Below are 19,556 nucleotides of genomic sequence, written 5' to 3'. Positions count from 1 at the left end.
TGAGAGACAGACTACCCTATCCAAGGCAGGCTAGAAAGAGTTGTGGCAAGCAAATATAGGCAAACTAAAAGAAGAAAAAGAGAACAGCTTTAGTCAAAATATCTCACTTTAAGCATTCTACACAGTGAACTAGTGTCTATTGAGGGAGTGGAAAGGAGGGACCTTCATCTCACAAGAGATGAGCTTTCAGACTTGAAGAAAAGTTATAATGATCTTGAGGCAGAAAAAGCAAAAGCTGATGTATGAATTGAGGGATTTGTAAAGAAATAAAGAGGAAGAAAGGACTCTGCAAAATGAACAAAACCAACTTATTTCTCTCCTCCTCTAACAACAGGGGAGGCATTGCTGCACAACTTCTATTTAGCTTGACTTTTATATCTCTTTGACTTGTATTTGCTTGAAATTCTGCCACCTTTCAAAAGCAGAAAACCAGGGGAAATAAATATCAATCAAAATGGAAACTTAAAAGCACCTCTAAGCACATTCAGTTTCATATAAAAACATAATTTAATGTTATTGATGACAAGCGTGTTGCACTATGTCTTAAATACATCCAAATGTAAAAACTGTTTATCCTTCTTTAAAAGTATCTCTATCAACCGAATATCAATGCCTTGTTGGTGTCGCCAAAAATTATTGATTAAGTTGGTAAATATTCTTCACTGCATGCTTTAGTATTAATTGTGAGAGATACCATCTCAAGGGGCTTTTTTGGTGCTCGAAGAAGTTTCCCTGCTTGCACATCGAAATGCTTTGGTGAGTTTCCAAGGTAAGCTTTCATCTTAAAGGAAAATCATCAGCCTTTCCTGGCCATTGCAGTGTGACCTTAAGGGGGGAGTCTGGTTACATTTTGGGCCCAAATTTGTAATAGATTGTGGAGATTATAAAACTCCAGCTATTTAATGTATCACCATAAAATTTTGCATGCAAATAGACTAACCCACAACCTAATGTGGCATATGGTTCGCAGACCATAATAAGCAAATTTATGGTTAAATATTAACCAAATTCATCATGGAGGCTAATTCTCACTAATTTCATGCCCCCCTACTTTTTTTCTGTTCTAGTAATACAGTAAACATAATATTTCACACAATAACACTACACAAACTCTCCTACAAACCTATTGAGCAATTTTGGTTTTCACCAAATTGTGTTGTCATAGCAACAGCATACTTTTGTAAAGAGTTTAACCTGGAATAACTTCAACAGAATTCATCAAAAAGAAAAAAGGCTCAATAGGTTTGTAGAGCAGCCTTTCATATGTAACTGAGCCAAATTTGGCAGAAAATGGATAAAAGCAAATGAAAAAAGTCTAGGGGGGCAGCTAAAAACTCCGTAAAAATGCCTTTTTGAGAAAAATGCTGCTTAAAAATTTCAAAAGCAAAATCAGTGGTGAAACATCCATTAAACAAAACAATCATTAATTAATTTAAAAAACAGCCTTATTAAAGTATCCTGAGATCATTTTCTAGTTATAAATCACAATTTCTATTTTTTTTTTCTTTTTTTCGCTGGTGCTGTAGTAACAGTCAGTTCGTTGAAAGCACCAGCACTGTATGTTGTGCCCTCTTTTTGTCTCCGCTGCTCCTCATCTCTTTGTTTTGCTTGTCTTCGAGCAACTCTGTATTTCTTATGTTGATCCTGGATCCTTTTTTCAGCCTTTTTGATTCGCTCAGAGTCTCTTCTGGTGCTCTCTTTCCTGGTGTGGCCCCCAACAGCAAGCCCAGCCCTTGCCATCACCTCATGCTTTGCTGTTGCTCCTGCACTAAATTGAAGGGTAGCTGATGCTGTTGCCAAAAGAATTCTTTTCCTTCCATGCCATTTGTGTTTTGGGCATCTAATCCACACTAATGAATTGATAGACTCATTTGCATTTTGAGTAAACCCAGGAAGACAGCGTGAAAGAAGGGCAGGATCACTGAGCCTCTCATAAATAGGATGCAAATACTTTTCAAACACTGGATCTAGGTGGTGAGGCCTATCAGGGCAAGGAATTTTCTTCTTGTACCTGCACCAAGAATTGTTTGGGCAATACTTGTGTCTTTCTTTGTTTGGTAACTTCAAGCTGTGGTACAAGCCAGCCATAATTTCAGTCTGCATAACCTGGACAGCAGCATCTTGCTCCTCTACAGAGTTAATGTCTCTGTTGACATTATTTCGAATAGCTTTCCCATAAGAGCGTTTCATTTTCTCAATTGCTGTTTTTGTTAATCGACCCTGTCTTCCTTTCACAGGCTTACCATCGTCTAGTTTTAAAGCAGTTCTTTGAAATTCGTACAGAGCCTTTCCTAGCCTCTTCTGGACATGTCCAATACAATCAAGTTTGATTACTCTATTGCAATCCACAGATCCATCAAGATGTTCATTTTCCCACTTGACATAATCTTCAGATGCCTTCCAAGTTTTGTATTCTTCACTTGTTGACTCTAAAGATTCATATTGATTACAAATGTCACATGCCCCATAGTAGTTCCAAATGGCACTATAAGACTTAGAGTCTCCATCGGAAATCATAAATTTGTATCGAATGGAGTAGTCTTGACTCCTACCCCACAGACGCTTTGCAGATTCCATCTCCATGCTAGCACTTGAGCCTCCAAAACTACCCAGACAGGTATGGTTTTCAGCCCACTGTTCAAAGTCATGTTCATTTAAAGATGATTTTTTTTGTATGCAAGTGTTGCATACCTTTGAAATGACTTCGTAATCCAAAACCTTTCCAGTAGCAGCTGAGATGACAAAACCAATTCCATACACCGTATTCATAAATGGCCGCCACGCGGAACGGTCTGGAACCTAGCGCATGAAATCGAGGTCGGAAAGGCCTCGGTAAAGTAAACAACAAAGAAATTATGGCGTTGTCCAGCTCTTCGTCCGCAGATAGCTACACTATTCTCACCGAGAACGATATACCCGGTGCTTCCTTGAATGGGAGAAATCCTTCATCCTTAAAGAATGAAGAACTGAAGTTTTGGCTAAGGTGCCGCGGTGATTCTCTTAAAGGACTCAAGACTAAAGCGTGCTTTGTCAAACGGTGAGCATACGCAACTATTTATACACGTGGCTTTGGCGGAACTTTTGCATTGATAATCTTTGTTTTTATTATAGGGTCCAAGAATATATCACGTCTGGTCGAGATAAGATGGTGGTCGATCCGGATAAAGATAAGATTTATACGAAAAGAAAGACCAGGCTTTCAAATCTGCCGGCCGAACGCTCCCCTGAAACTCCAGCCCCAAAGTATCCAAGCGATGGCTGGGGAAAATCACTTGAAAGGATGCCGCCGTTTTCGAGGGCCGAAATGAACCAGCACATTGAAAGTTCTGGAAAGAAAGTGGGTAATGCTGACAATCATTCGATTCCCACGAACTTGAGAAAAGCGAAGACATTTTTAAAGGATGAGTATCTCAAAGATATAGAAGCAAACAGCGATCAAAGGTACTTCTACCTGAGAGCCAAATGCTATCATAGCTTCAGGAAGAATGATGCTCAACACAGTCTTCGTTTTGTGCTTTGCATCGTTTCAGGTGAAGTTATGCATGCCAACTGTTTGTGTAAAGCTGGAAAAGTGGGTTATTGTAACCATGTCCTTGCATTAATGTTTAAAGGATGCAAGTTTAGCTTGTATGACAGCCAGGCAACTGATGACCTGGACAATGAAGATGATGAACAACCCAATTTAGCATGCACTTCACAGCTTCAGAGGTGGCATGCTAAAGGCCGTGGGGAAAACATCCATCCTCAACCAGTCATGGAAGTAACTGTTTCCAAGACAAAGCTCAACGAAACAAAAATAAGGGAAGGGGTGAAGTCTCTTCTCTATGAAGCCAGGATGAAACCTACTCATGACCTCCAGGCAGAAGCCGATTTGAAGAAGACTCTTCAAGGTATAAACCCACAGTTTGGTTTGTCATTAATGGCTGCAGAAAATTCTCCCACAGCCTTTGTGCAAACCAAATTTGGTGAGAGCCAGACAGGATCATTCTGTAGCTATCAGCTAACCCATACAGAGGCAAATTTTAGTGCCACCATTGACATTGCCTCTATACCTCGATTAAACAACTCTCTGCCAACCGAACTGACCTACCCCAGATTGCCATTATCTGCAATGGACACATTTGACATTCCTGACAATCTAGACGTTGAATGAAAGTGATCTTCGCAGTGATGTGCACTACTTAGGCAGTAGCGAAAATAAGGCCTGAAAAAAATTCAGGCCTGTACGGGATCCCGTACAGGCCTGAATTTTTTTTTTTTTTTTTTTTTTTTTTTTTTTTCAGGCCTTATTTTCGCTACTGCCTAAGTAGTGCACATCACTGCGAAGATCACTTTCATTCATGTCTTTATCCGCAGTTCAAATATATGACCTTCATATATTCTTAACAATCTAGACGTTGCTGAGAAAGCACTTATTCAGACTCTTGAAGTTGATGAAAATTCTATTAACAGCATTGAATCTACCACAAGAGAGCAATCAAATTCTGAATGCTGGAAAAATGAGCACAAATATAGATTCACAGCTTCAAGATTTCAGCTAATAAGTAAGAGGCAAAGGAACCATGACAAGTTTGCAGCTGAGCTCATCAACCCAAAGCCATTCTCTTCAAGACATGTCGAGCATGGACTGAAATATGAGCCAATTGCACTAAGAGAATATGAAAAAGTAATGCCAACCCGAAAGACACCAGTCAAGGTCCTCAACTGTGGTCTGGTCATTTCACAACACATGCCAATTCTTGCTGGCTCCCCTGATGCAAGGGTTGTCGATTTTGGATGCGAGCGTCACTTTGGACTTGCCGAGGTTAAATGTCCAGAAACTAAATTTCATGTTACCCCTTTGGAGGCTTGTGAGGATCCCACATTCTGCTGTGAAGCTGTCAATGAACATTGTAAACTCAAAAGGAACCATGCTTACTTTGCTCAAGTTCAGGGCCAGATGGGTGTATCTGGAGCATCCTGGTGTGATTTTATTGTATACACCAAGAAAGGGATCTCTGTGGAAAGGATTGCCTTTGACCCTGCATACTGGGCAGAATTAAGGCAAAAGCTTGCATCTTATTATTTTGCTAATTTCATAAAGCATGCAGCAAAGGCAGTGTAAATGCCAGATTCTTTAGGGGTTTTCACTTCATTTCACTTCTTTTGTATAGTAATCCACAAGCAATTTGTAAATTTTTGTGGTCAAAATTAAGTTTTTGTTGTTGTTGTTGTTTTTTTTTCACCATTTTAATTGAATTAGTTTTGCTTTATGTCTTGTCAATGAACACAAGACAATGAAATTTCTCCCTTGCTTTCCATTCATTCATTTTTAATATGCATCAAAGGAGGTAAAAATACCATTTTCCTAAAAAAGGGGGCATTTTTTTTGCAAGGCTACAATATCATTCATTCCTTAAAAAAGATCAATGAGGGATGGGTTTTTATTCTTATTTTGTGAGGTTTAATACCAGTTCTTCCCTTTTGTCATGCAATCAGGTATAATAATAGCAAAAGGGGATTTGTAAATAATTTCTTGTACAGTGTACTGCCATTTCCTTTCTTTGGGCTTGCATTCTACATTGTGTACTTCCACTCAAGTTATCATATTTGCAACAGAACATTTATTGACAATTAATTACAAGTTCAGTGTCTATTCTGATTTTTTGAACCTTTCAAAATGCTACATGTATTCAAGTGCAATGTGTAGTTCCAGAAAATTCCCCAAAGAAGAGATTTTTGATACCCCACCCCTTGTCTAGAAATTGAGCTGAAACTTCAAACATTTCTTGAATTATTTTTTTCTTTTGAGACCCCATTCCCCCCCCCCCCCCCACTGTGGAATTTCCAATCCCTTCTATTTGGTGGGAGGATGGATATTTTCTGGGTTTATGCAAGGATCTAGAGAGGCTTAAATAAACTTCATTTAGAAAGGAAAACTGTACTCCAATGCAAGTATGTCAATGATACAATTATGCACTTATGATGGGATCTTGAAAATTACAAAGCATCGCACACACACACCACATTTGATTTACTGTACAGAACTGACTTATTGGGATAACACCCTCAAATATTAAAAAGTTCTTAATTTTATTTATGGCCCTTTCCACATGGATGCGCAAGCTTGCGATTTCTTGTGTTTTTATGACATCTTCAGCTGGCATCTGGTCAGACATTCCAAGGAAGGGAGGGATGTTAAGGGACACTCCCAGGGGAAGAACATCTTCAATTGTAAAACCCTTGTCAGCCATTACTGAGTCTCCCTGTTCAAAGGGTAGTTTCAGAAAACCACTGTGTTCAACCATTTCTTTATCTGATATACTGCCAGTGTATAACTGTCCTATAAATGTCATTGACCCTTTGGGAGAAATTCCCACCAGTGCTTTTAGGGTGGTATGGTTTTTATAGGAGCTAAATAATTCACTGTTTAACAGAAGGCTGCTAGGCATCTGACAGCGAACCTCTGTGCAATCGATTATTACCCTTGTGCTGGGATACTTTTCTTTGAAAGCTTCAGGCATTTATTCATCCACCACTTTCCTGGATGGCCAGATATTTATCTGGCCAAGTTTTAAGTACATGAAATTAATCCATGAAATAAATATTCTACTTACAGTCGACTGAGAAATTTTAAACAAGTGTGCAAGATGCATTTCAGCAAATCCTTGCCTCAGTCTGCACATTACCAGAAAAAATTCATCAGATGGTGTTAAAGTCCTAGGCCTTCCTTGCTTGACTGAATTACCAGCAGCAGCCTTTTGTGAATTATCTTGGCCAGAAAGCCAGTATTTTATATTCATGCCATTTACACCAGGATCCAAATATTCATACAGAGCCATCATTGTTTGGACATTTGGAAACCCAGTATAAAATGTCAACAAAGAGTCATCTGTTTTGACGTTGTCAAATGAAAACACGTGCTTCTCGAGTTGCTCACATTTTTGCTCGACAAGAGCAATGTTTGCCTTCAGAGATAACACCTCGCTCCCTAACGTTTCTTTAATTTCGATAGTATCGGCTAAAAGTTTCTCGAGTCTAGCAATTTCCAGATTTTCTTTGGACTGCAAATCAAATTTTGTCGCTGTTTGCTGTGCTTCCATTTCCGGTGCAAGGTGTGAGTTGGATGAGCATTCCGATGTCTCCAAACTTTCGCTCGAACAGGCAGACTCCACAAGTTCACTAATATTTTTGTTTCCTCGACCGAAGCGTTAACGGTATAAAATAGCCACGTTTCAAAGGACTTTCTGTTGTTTATTGATGAGTCTTTCGAAACCTATGATTACAAACAGTTTATCAGGTTATATGAACAAAGTTCAAAGAAAACGAACCACAGATTTTACATACCCGATGGCCTCAGATGTCGACTTCGGGAGGAAGCTTGCCGTACTAATGTTATTAACGGTGATTAACCTAATTAAGTAGCTATGACGTATCTAATTTTCGTCGCGGCCGAAACAATTTTCGTTTAAGTTTTGAGACACAGAAGCGGCCGTACTGGAGATACGAGGCGTTGGAGGCGGTCGCTTGCGAGGTGAGCTTCGTTTCCAAGCGAAAACTGAAGGAACAGCTCCATTTTTCAAGGAAACCACGCCATTTAAACTCTTCTTTAAATCGTCAGATTTGAAGTGCCGCGAACAAACTTTGGTATTATTTGAAACCTGGAAATTTTTTCCTTCATCTCTCCGAATAGCATAGATCCACAACTTTTTTAACCTTTCTTCGGTGGGAAATTTGAAGTAAGAAACTTTCTCTCCGGTTTCTTCGTCGCGATATCCTTTCCTTGTACATAGCGGCACGCAGCAATGCGTTGGCATCTTGAGGGCTGCTTAACACTGCCAGTCAAGTACTTGAAACTGCCTCTGGATTTTCTGACCTTTTTCCGAGAAATATACAAAAAAACTGGAAATTATGGGACTTTTTCCTATCTAACAGCGCATCTAAATAGCTCTCCACGTCTAGTCGCTCTCTAAGTACTATTAATCTGGCCTTTCCGACCTCGATTTCATGCGCTAGATTCCAGACCGTTCCGCGCGGAACCATGGACCATGTGCCATCAAAACTGACTGGGATGTTTACTACAGTGTCCTCATCCCCTGCACTGATCCCTTCTTCTGTCATAGCCAGCTTCCTTGCTTCCCTTCTGTTTTTCTCCAATTCAACCTGGACAACTTCAGTGTGAGCTTGAAGCAAGGCATCCTCATGACTATGCCAGGTATCTTTGCTCAAGGAAAAAGGCATATTCAATATTTCACAAAACTTGGAAACATCTTCTCTGCCAATTCCCATCTCAACGGCAGCGTAAACCACTCTCCGATTTAAATCTTTTCCCTGCACAGTTCTGGGGGCATTGTCGGAGGGATTATGATCACCGGTGGCCAGAAATTCCGACAGACCACAATCATCACAAACAGCATATAAGCTGCTACTGAGGCCAAATCGGCTTGTGCTTATTTCTCGAAGTTCTAGATGATCTACAACATCAAAAATAAAGAAATAACTTAGTGATAACGACACAAGATGAGAAAAGCAATAAAGAACCACATTTTATGATGAATACAACGTAAATTACGAAAGAACAAATAATTATCTCACCGGAAGAACATGGCGAATTGGAATGAATCCTTCTCGCAAATTCCACAAGACTATTAATGGACACAAGCCGGTATCCTTCTGGTATTTCACCTTTCGGATCCATACTTTCATCCGAAGAGCTTTCTGTGCATTCGACAGCAAGTTTTCTAAATGACGCCGAAGCAGCGGGCGGTGGAATTTGCTCGCTCACAATATCATCTTCACCGACAAACGTGATTTCTGTAGCAGAATTTCTCGCAACTTCCACGGGAAGTTTCTTCTGCTTTTGGACTCCCTTGAATTTTGGTATCTTTTTTCGACAACTTCTTTTCAGAACGGACTGTTTTTGTCCGATTTTTCCTCCCTTTGGCATGGCGTTATTACTACTATGAGCTAGATTCACGAGGAGTCAGCATGAACAGCGAAATGATCCCGTACTAAGCATCCAGGCCTTTTTTAAGCTTTGGAAATATACACAGATAAGTCTTGGAAGGGACTACAGGAACAAACGAATCATCGGACTTAAAAAAGACTCTCAAGAGACCTTAAAAGTGCATTTATTTGAAACGGTTGCCATGGAAACGGATCAACAAACTTGAACACGTCATAAAGATTGAACTTTTTTACCATTTTCTGGGTAATTTCTGACATTAGAGGCATTAATATTTTAAAGTTGAATAATTTTCCTGTCTAATAACGTGTAGAAAAAAAATTTGACCGAGTTCACAATTTAACTCAAAATTTCATGGAGTTACTGATAGCAAGCTCAAATATGGAGTTAGTGATACAGAGCGTCCGATTCAAAGCTACTGATATGGAGCAACTCTTTTGGAGATACTTTTATGGAGTGAGTGATGGAGACTACTAATACGCAGCCACTAATACGGAGTTACTAGAACGGAGCTACTGATAATGACCTACTAATACAGAGCTACTGAAACAGAGCCACTAACATGGACTTACAGATTAGAAGCTACTGATATAGGGTAACTGATACGAAGTAACTGGTGCGGAGCTGCTCATACGGAGCTTCTAATATGGAGTTACTCGAACATGATAATAATAGCGGAGCTACTGAAACGGAGCAAATAATAAGGAGCTCCTGGTGCGGAGCTTGTAATACGGAGCTTCGCTAGAGAGCTAGTGATACGGAGCTACTAATACAACACCTACTAATGCTGAGCAACTAATAAGGAGCCACTGATACGGGGCAAATATTGTATAGATACTAATGTAGGAGCTGCTGATAAGGAGCTTCTGATGTGGAGCAACTGATACTAAACTACTGAGCTAATGATAGGAGCTACTAATACGGAGGTACTGGTAAGGAGCTACTGATACTCTGCAAGGAAAAGGAGCTACTAATACGGAGGTACTGATAAGGAGCTACTGATACTCTGCAAGGAAAAGGAGTTACTAATACGGAGGTACTGATAAGGAGCTACTGATACTCTGCAAGGAAAAGGAGCTACTAATACGGAGGTACTGATAAGGAGCTACTGATACTCTGCAAGGAAAAGGAGCTACTAATACGGAGCTTCTGATAGGGAGCTACTGACACTAAACTACTGAGCTAATGATAGGAGCTACTAATACGGAGGTACTGATAAGGAGCTACTGATACTCTGCAAGGAAAAGGAGCTACTAATACGGAGGTACTGATAAGGAGCTGCTGATACTCTGCAAAGAAAAGGAGCTACTAAAACGGAGCTTCTGATAGGGAGCTACTGATACTCTGCAAGGAAAAGGAGCTACTAATACGGAGGTACTGATAAGGAGCTGCTGATACTCTGCAAAGAAAAGGAGCTACTAAAACGGAGCTTCTGATAGGGAGCTAAAGATAGAGAGGCAACTAAAAAGGAGCTACTGAAATGGAGCTGCTAAAAATTGGCTAAGGACACAAAGCTACTAATAAATTAGCAAGGGATCGAGAAGCTACTAATAAATTAGCTAAGGATACGAACCGACTGATATATTGGCTAAGGATTTTGAAGCTACTAGTAAGTTAGCTATGAATACGGACTAATATGGAGTTACTAATACAGGGACTACTGATACCGAGCTAATAATTACGAGCTATCGTTACCGAGATATGAATAAGGGATCTAGTCAAACAGAGCTACAAACGCAGAACTACTGATACTGAGCTACTGTTAGAGGGGCCCTGAGACATTAGGTAGTGATACTAAGCTACTAATACCGCGCTACTGATGCATAGTTACTGATGTGGATCTAGTAATATGGAGCTTCTGACACTAATACGGAGCTAGAGAGCTAATGATACAGAGCTACTGATATGGAACTACTAGTACAGAACATACTTATACAGAACCACGGATACAGAGCTATTAATGCTGAGCTACTAAAAAAGAGCTACAAGGCATCGTTGACGCAAGTTTCTCGTAAAATGCAGAGAGAAAGAGATTGTTAAGGGTGACTGCTTACTTATTGGAGCTGACTGTCTCAGCTCTCAGTTGCAGCAAATCGTAGCATATTTTTCTCGCCTAGTGGCAACAATAAAGAAACACGGCTCTTTGGCCTGTATTGCTCAGCTGGAAATAAGAAGAAAAAGTTTTGAATGAAGAACAGACAAAGGAACTCGAGTGTGACATTTCATGTAAAAAAGAAGCGGTATTCAGCAACCTACAGCTACGACATCTGATCACATACATGTCATACAACTTGTGCCAGCTAACTGCGGATGGAAAATTAAGCACGAAATTTAGCATTACGGAACTGAAAAGCATTTGTGACTTTTTGGACATTGAAAAGGAACATTTCAAGCGACGTAAAACTCCTTGTAATGAGGCTTGGATAATTTTCCTGAAGAATTGCTGATGCATTGCAAAGTAAAGTGTTTAGGGTGTGTGTTCTATTTTACTGCCCTGAGGCACTTTCTCGATTACGCGTCTATGTTTTTGGGAATTTTTTTTGCTTCATATTTATACCGTTAACAATTCCTGTTGCTTTTGGATTACTTGCAATGTAACTTTAATCACTTTCTGAGGTTTTAGACAGGCAACAACTTTGACATTTACACTGTCCCCATTCAATCTATGCCGAAATGAAAATTCCTTCATGCTGGAGAAAAAAATGCAACAGTGCAGCAGTTTATAAGTCACGAAGAAAATAAAAAATCCCGTTTAAAAACTTAGATGCAAGTATTTTCACATCACTTCCAATGCTGCAAAGCAGGTGGCAAAAACTCCACAATCTTGCTATGACACCTTGATTATTCTCTCTGGCTTCCATGATGGGTAGTTAGCCCCTGAGGTACGAACGTTTTAGTAAGCTTCATCAGCTTGAAAACAATGAAGGAAAAAGAAGGTGGAAATCTAAACTCTCCGCTATAAAAATAAAAAAAAAACAACAAAATAAAACCAGAAAACAAAACAAAGGAACCAGGCGAAAGCCTAGTCATACGTGTTACGAAATTTTGTCATGGTACGTTGAATCGGTTCCGCGATGTACAATGATAAACTTCTATTACAAATATTTATGTATTACACCCTACAAGTAAAGCGTTAAGCGAGTATTGAGTAAGAGAGTAGAATAAATAGCCTCAGAAGAATAAAATTTAAAGCACTCATAAGAAAGCTGTTACATAATTATTAATTATACATGTAAATGTATAATGTACATGTACAGGTGAACGCTGAAAAACATCAGAAATGTACTGTGTAAACATATTCACTTATTTACTGTGATCATAAGAGCTACATACAGTACGATGGGCGGATTGTTGATGTCGGCTTATCTTTAAAAAACTTGACTTTTTGGGAAATTAGCTTTCTTAGGGTTCAGAACGCTGAATTACGAATTCTTTTGAATCGACAAACTTTACGTGATATTAGATGACGTCGAGTAATAGAATGATTTACAAAAATATGTATAGGCGTTCTTAATACCGACTCACAGATGTTTTCAAATGACCAAAGTTTATTGTGTTCTCAACAGAAGGCGAATCCTGATTCACAATGGATCTTTAAGTATGCGTTTTCAGTTTTCATGAAGGCTGATCTTATTAACATGGATGTAACCCCAAAGCTCAAGCACAGCTCTATCATCATGCGATAGTTGATTCGGTGATTCTCTTTCTTCCAATATAAAGCCAAGGGTAAATACGACTTTTCAGATTTCACAGTAGTCTAGTCTCTCGCCAAAATCCTCATCTGCACAAAATGTCGATATGTTTGATTGAGATTCTCCGCTGGTCGCGTATCAGGTCTTGTGTTCGTCAAGCGACTGTTGCCGAATGACGGCTTTCCAATTCTGACCGACGCTTTCCTCATCTTTTCATATGATTGTTGTCCTCGTATCCTCACGCCAGTGATAATTTCGTAAATTAACGACAGATAAAGAAGCACAACAAGGACTTCAGGCTGTATTCCGTCCATTTCAAGTCAGACCTCACTGTTCAAGAAAAGTGAAAGTTGATTGCTCTTCTCAAAATACACATGTAAGTCTGCCATTTAGCAGTCGACAATCGACGACACCGGATGCAGAACACATGTACGGAACTAAAGATAATTTTGATATGCAAATTACTCACGTCAGTCGAATTAAACTTAAATATATTATAACAATTAAAGAAGAATGACAATGTTGCTAAGTGATCGCTGCTAGTCACTTTAAACGTAAACAGCATGTTTAAGAAGGTATTGAGAATACAATTTCTTAAATCATTAGGCGTATTTACATTACTTAAAGAAAAACATAAATTACTACCTGACATGTTTATGTTACACCATGTCATACATTACCTGAATGGACTTGACACTTTACGGTTTATATCAGCAGGTGACAAGGTTTACTCAGATATCAGACTTATCCTATACTACTGCATACATATTAATAGTGCAGGAGAGGTTTTATCTTCAACATATCATGAATTGTTTCACACTATTTTTTTTCAATCCAATAAATTTCTAAAAGAAGTTCAAAGCAATTTTTTTAATTATTCTGAGCCTCAGGTTTGCCCTTGGTGACCATTGCTGTTCTTGTCGTTAAATTGTGTCCTTGTGAAGGTGAACTTCCCACCTTCAAGAAGCGTCTCTACGCTCAAAATTGACATCTTTCTTTTGTTATTTATTTGATCGTTTATTAAGCAAGTTGTCATTTCGCTGCCGTTGAAGCAGATGCGAAGAATGTTACAGGAGGCGTTGCGGCATGGAATAATTGAACTAGTTCTGCGTACAGTGATGTATCTGATCAGGTATTTTCAGGGTGTTTAGTGCGTAGATTGTCAGACAAATGACAAAAGAAAGATGTCAATTTTGAGCGAAGGGACGCTTCTTGAAAGTGGGAAGTTATTTAAGAAAAATTTCCAAAGCCGAAGTTCAGACACATGTGCTGCGAGCTCAACTCAATGTCCGAACTTTCAGGGTTTGTTTACATCAAAAGTCACGTGATACTACACGTGAAATCTAAAGCCCAAAAGGTGAATTGGAGAACCTTAACTCTGAAAATAACAACACTCGCAAAGTGAAAGGTCTGGTTTTCAGAAAGTTGCTTCATCTATATTTTTCAACATATATAATTTTTCAGTTGATCTACACAGCATCCTCAAGAGACCTTTCACTGTTACCACCGCTATTTCTATCAGACGACCCAATGCTTTCGGCTGCTCCAGTGTTGGTTGCAGGGCCTAGGAAAAGATTACGCGCTGCTTTGCGCATGTCTCGGCTCCTCCAAAAGTAGATGAGTGGGTTTGCAGAAGAGTTTATCAGAAGAGCTGAAATGGCTAAGTTCAATTCAGTTTTACTCTGATTGCTACTGGTGAATCCCAGAACAATTTGCACAACAACAGCGGGAAGGAGGAAAACCAGGAGAGCTAAGAAAATGTAAACAATGGTTAACGCAACTCTTGCTTCTCTTTTAGAGGCGATATTGGCGGTGTTTTCCTCTGAATGCAGGGCATGAATACTGTTTCGCTTGATGCTGATAATCAAGGCTATCTGAGCAGCAAGAAGATACAGCACCAGAGTGCCGGCGATGACCGAGGTAATGGCTTGATTGGTTTCTTCGTCAATACCCGAGTAGCGGAGCACAACGATACCAATCCATACAACCCACAGTATGATCATATTACGCGCGGCCTGTGTTGTAGTAACTTTAGCGCGATAATGCAAAGGCTTGGATACCGCCAGGAAACGGTCGGTACTGAGGTATGCGAGACATAGGAAAGAGCCACCCGTGCACAAATGAAGGAAAGCTTCATACAGAGAATGAACAACTTCGGAGTTACAGATGGTTGATGGGTAGTGCAACATCAAGCGCCATGTAACAAACAGAGGCTGAGTAATCAAGCCAACTAGTAGATCTGTTACGGCCAAACTAGAGAGAAGAATGTTGGCAGGGACTCGAAGTTCCTGAGACTTACAGATTGTGCTTATCACCAAAAGATTGCTAAGGACTGCAAATATGGCAAACGGTGTGTTTATCACGATAATTGAGATGTTTAGATCATAGTGATAGGACTCGCCTTCCAGTATTTCTTGACCGCAGCTCAATTGACTTGTGCGATTTGAAATCATAGTTGAGTTATCTGCCATCTTCTGCAAGAAAAACCAACGCAATGTATTTTGTTTCAATAGCTCTCGCTATCTATGAAGAAGCACAATTTAATTTGAAATAAATAGGCAATAACTCTGATAAATGTCACAAGTCACTGGAAGTAACTTGCCTGAACGTTGCATTTATAGTTCAGCCTATAAAATTCTTCAGAATTACAAACTGTACAGGTTCCACAGAGTTGGGAAGAAATTTAGGAAGATTTTACTGTACAAAGATAGCTCTGTGCTATTCCACGAGGTTACTCTAATTCATTTATATTCATTCAAACCATGGCATTGTCTGCACGATATTGAAAGCTATCCTTACACCTCTTTCAGATAAATTTAAATCTCACCATTTAACATGTTTCTGTATATTGGATAAAATAATTCTTCATGACCGGTAGACCTCCTTAAAAGTTTTTATAAACACAATATTTTCTAAAAATTACTTTAACACGTCTCGGATCTAAAAAAGGCTAAAAGTGAAATTTACTTTCACCGAAAAACTCAATATTACTAAGGGCCCAAATCTCACAGTCACAGTCTCTCACAGTCACAGTCACGGTTTGATTATTTCTTCAAAGCCTTCATCATTGTCAAGATGTATTAAGAATGAAAACCTGAAAAAAGTTTGCACGTCATATTTCGCAATGTTTCCATATCTGCCATTAGCTCTTATTGAAATGTCACAGTTTGTTTTCCCCTTGTGCTGCTATCAAGAAAAAGCTTTCAGGATTTACTCAACCACAAGCTGGATGTCGGCGACGCCTTTTTTGTGCAATTTCCACTTTGATGTAAATGTCAAGATAAAAAACCTAGTCGTGAAACAAGAGCAATCTCTTCATGAAATGTTCTGTCAAAATAAAATCTGAAATTATTCAGGACTTGGAATTTTCACCGATCAACCAGCCTTTTAATGACATTTTCTTTCTAGATCTCAAATTGCTTCATAAAACCTTACACAGAGTTGAGTCAGCCAAAAGAAGAGGCAACACTGAGTAAATTTCGAGAAAAACAAGAGAAATGATATCGAGGTTTATACTCTATGATTCAATGACTCGCAACCCATCTGAAGTACTTGTATACAAGAGAATTCCCAAGATCTCCTTATTTTAAGTGACAATTTCCCTTGGTCTAAAAGCGTCCTTGCATCTGTCATTTAAGGCTCCATAAGTCTATAGTACTATTCGATTAATTTTTTTTTTCTTTTTTTTTTTTTTTTTTTGGGGGGGGGGGGGGGAGGGAGGACAACTGAAATGACTCCAGAGTGTATTTTTTTATCCGGCGAATGAAATCGTGTACGCAAGCAAATTTCAACAAGAACAGAAAACATCCTCCTTACCTTCAGTCTGTGGCTTTAAAGACTTTTCTATTTTCGAATGCAACTAATTCGTAACAATTGTTCAGTGGTCAACATTTCCTTTAATTTTTCTCTAGATTATCACTTCCGTCAATTAAAAATTTTCCATTAACCTCAAAACACTAGAAAAACCTCAAAGCCATCTTGTCTCAACAAACAGCTGCGACTTTGTGAAACCAAACTTATTGAAATGAATAATTAGTTCCATCGTCTTTTACTACATTCACAGCCACAAACGTCTTTCTTCGACATCTGAGTTGTATAGTAGGTGTCATCCCATGATCTAAGAACACGATATGAAAACTGAAAAACGAATCCAAACTTTGATAATAACTTGCAATGCGTGTCTTTTAGTATTATTAACATGCATACAAAAGTCTTCATCTATAATGGATCCGTTGGGACTCATTTCACCTTTTCGTTTTTGTCTTCTCATCAGATATATAATCGAAAATTTCCATGTGACCTTTTCTCAAGAGGTGTGTGTTTATATGTTTTCGAAGATATGTTTTTTCAAATCGTTTTTCACACCATATTTAAAAAACATCGAAAAATGATTCCAAAAAAATAATAACTTCAGTTTTCCAGACTCCACCATTTCGAGAGTTTAAATCCATACACGTTCGCGTGTTAGATGTCAGATGACCGAATTCACACTGCTGAAATAAGCTTTACGTACGCATACATTACTTATTTGGGTAGACACACAGCCTTATGAAAAGTATTCTTTTCATTTTTGCGAAAAAACAGATTTTGTAAGGCGGGTATCAACCAGCGAAGGTGGGAAAGAAGGAATACATTGAGGTAAAAGTTATAATCTATATGTAGTAACTTAATTCTCCGTCAAACGTTCGTTAAGAATATCGTATTCCCAACTGCAGAAGCTTCCGAGCTTAAGGTTAATGAGGGGCATCGATCTTGGATCGCGAACCTTCATATTAAAATATAGAGTTTTTATTTTTTTCCCATTTATTTATGTTCTTATTTATCTAATAATTTGCATGTAGGTTTATTAAAATTCAATAAAAATTTGTGTACTTTCTTCATTTCATGGTTCTTTTGTAATAAACATTTAAACTAAAAAAGGTATGATAAAAGGGAAATATAAGACAAATATTCTTTCTCTCGCCATGCACGCCTGACTATTAATATTAGACGAAACCTTTTAACAAAAGTGCGTCAAAATCATGCAATGACTACAATTACAGTATGACTGAGAGATCAACTTACCCCTCGAAAATAAGGATACGAATGATATCAAAAAATGATTACCAAAATTTTTATTTTTATCTCTGTCACTTTTGTTGACAAATTTGATGAGTGAACAAACCAAACGCGGTGGTTATTTTGTGAGTGATACTGCTCTAAATCAGTAGTTCTTTAGCAAAAACATTTTAATTCTTTTTTCCTCTAGCTGCTGTTACTGAATCAACAAAACAGAGCACAGTCAGGGCTTCTCTATTTGTTTCATAAGAAAGAATCCGTTAAATTCCCCATGTATTACTTTCAATTTTAAACAAACTTTAATTTTAAAGCGAACAACAGTGTCGTCAGCATGCTCTATACTCTCATAGAGCACGCTACAATAAGCCAATCTGATTAGTTGAACAAGACCAAGGCTGTCTAAAATGTCAAACCATCAATAGAGCACTCTGATAGAGCACGCTCTTTCAACCAATGACAGCGCGTGTTATATTCGAACTTTATTATATACAGTAGCAGCCTCACAGAAATCGGCTCTTACGACTCATTGAGATAACTATGAAACTGGAGAGCACGTTTTCGAAATGGTCTAATTTCTGTCAATTATTTAAATAATTGGAGGTAAATATCTACTACTTTCACCGACACTGAAGTGTATACCGCACAGATACCAGATTTTCTTTTATTATACCTAAACATGGTCGAAAATTAAACTTGTGACACGTGATTTTGACTCTTTGGCTGCTCGGGGGTGAATATTCTCAGCTTAAAAATCCAGAATTAAAAGAGGAGATGGGATCACCCCAGACGGAGGGCATGAAAAAATTCTAAGTTCCATTTATTGCGAATAACTACTAATTTTTAGAGGAATGACTAATCTACCCGAGGACATTACGTTATAAAGCAAAAACAGATCTCGAGGGTGTTCTGTATTCTGAAACAATTTTAAAAACCACTGATGAAAACTTCTTGTTGGGTGTGATATTTAAACGCACACAAACTTGCTCATTGGCGGACATTATTTGCACGAACTTCGGCACGTCTTTCCTATTTTTAATGAAACGTAATCTTGTTGCTTCCCGTACAACAAGTTGGGATATAATTGCTTAAATATAAAATTGCGAATGAGCTAATAATCAGGATTCCGAAAAAACGTTCCTGCGGAGAACAAAAAATGATAATTTCTTTAAAAGTCTGCGAACTTATATAATTCGGCAGAAACGCCAAGCATCAAGGCTGTGGATTTTGATGTTACACTAGGAAAAGAAACCGAATAAAAGACATTTTAAAATCACCAGGAGGCAGCCTAGTTATTTCAAGGATTTAGTTATATTTCATTGAAAACATCAATTTATTAACTTAGCCTAGTTGAAGTGCTTGAATAACAGTGTTGTTTCTCTCCGAGGTAATGGGAATGAAATGTATATCTGAAAATCAACGGACAATCCTTGATGTATTATTAATGAATGGTGTCTTTTTCAATGCAGTAAACTTACCAGCTCCATTACACTTTCTTTTTTATTCTTTCTGGCGTATTTTTTTCCAAGGGCGACCCAACTCTGGTGTCAGCTGTTCAAATGCAGAGGCTTTGTTCTACTCACCAATATACCAATGATCGAGGAAGCCAAAGTGCGCTTGAACCCAAAACCAAATCAAAATTCTTATCACCCTGGTTTTGCAGCTGAATATTCAGTGATGACCAATGTTTATCTTTCACCTTTCACGATTACTTCCCTTGATGTCAATTTTTTTTAACTACACAAATACCATTTTTGTGTTGTATTTCGAATTTGTTTGGTGAAGCGGTTTGACATTACCGACCAACCTGCTCAAAGGGCCTGCCTTTCATTTTTCAGATCATTATATGGAAAAACTTTTGCTGA

The 19,556-nt window shown here is 38.5% G+C and overlaps 4 protein-coding genes across 5 annotated transcripts; 1 reads left to right on the top strand and 3 right to left on the bottom strand.

The window, feature by feature from the left end:
• Positions 1 to 488: 488 nt before the first annotated feature.
• LOC149050488 (uncharacterized) lies at positions 489 to 8,988 on the bottom strand. The gene is made up of 3 exons (XM_089198040.1): positions 8,575 to 8,988; positions 7,995 to 8,453; positions 489 to 2,756 (listed from the first exon to the last, which is right to left on the bottom strand). The coding sequence occupies exons 1-3, from the start codon at positions 8,924 to 8,926 to the stop codon at positions 1,492 to 1,494; spliced, it is 2,076 nt and encodes a 691-aa protein (XP_089054166.1). The 5' UTR covers positions 8,927 to 8,988; the 3' UTR covers positions 489 to 1,491.
• On the top strand, positions 2,746 to 5,194 carry LOC149050490 (uncharacterized). The gene is made up of 3 exons (XM_089198041.1): positions 2,746 to 3,037; positions 3,112 to 4,144; positions 4,406 to 5,194. The coding sequence occupies exons 1-3, from the start codon at positions 2,856 to 2,858 to the stop codon at positions 5,102 to 5,104; spliced, it is 1,914 nt and encodes a 637-aa protein (XP_089054167.1). The 5' UTR covers positions 2,746 to 2,855; the 3' UTR covers positions 5,105 to 5,194.
• LOC149050489 (uncharacterized) lies at positions 5,952 to 6,977 on the bottom strand. The gene has a single exon (XM_089198042.1). It carries the CDS (start codon positions 6,501 to 6,503, stop codon positions 5,952 to 5,954), a length of 552 nt encoding a protein of 183 aa, XP_089054168.1. The 5' UTR covers positions 6,504 to 6,977.
• A 2,975-nt stretch (positions 8,989 to 11,963) lies between the features above and the next one.
• LOC113680121 (cannabinoid receptor 1) lies at positions 11,964 to 19,523 on the bottom strand. 2 transcript variants are annotated; one of them, XM_089198038.1, is made up of 2 exons: positions 19,170 to 19,523; positions 11,964 to 15,110 (listed from the first exon to the last, which is right to left on the bottom strand). In XM_089198038.1, exons 1-2 carry the CDS (start codon positions 19,176 to 19,178, stop codon positions 14,106 to 14,108), a joined length of 1,014 nt encoding a protein of 337 aa, XP_089054164.1. In that variant the 5' UTR covers positions 19,179 to 19,523; the 3' UTR covers positions 11,964 to 14,105. The 2 variants fall into 2 exon arrangements, with proteins under 2 accessions (XP_089054164.1, XP_089054165.1); XM_089198039.1 differs by lacking the exon at positions 19,170 to 19,523 and adding an exon at positions 15,464 to 15,893.
• Positions 19,524 to 19,556: the final 33 nt, after the last annotated feature.

The sequence above is a fragment of the Pocillopora damicornis genome, chromosome 2 (genome assembly GCF_964200805.1).
Source record: "Pocillopora damicornis chromosome 2, jaPocDami1.2, whole genome shotgun sequence".
NCBI classification, from domain to species: Eukaryota; Metazoa; Cnidaria; class Anthozoa; order Scleractinia; family Pocilloporidae; genus Pocillopora; species Pocillopora damicornis.
The sequence above is the reverse complement of the archived record's forward strand: the minus strand, read 5'-3'. Positions and strand labels throughout refer to the sequence as shown.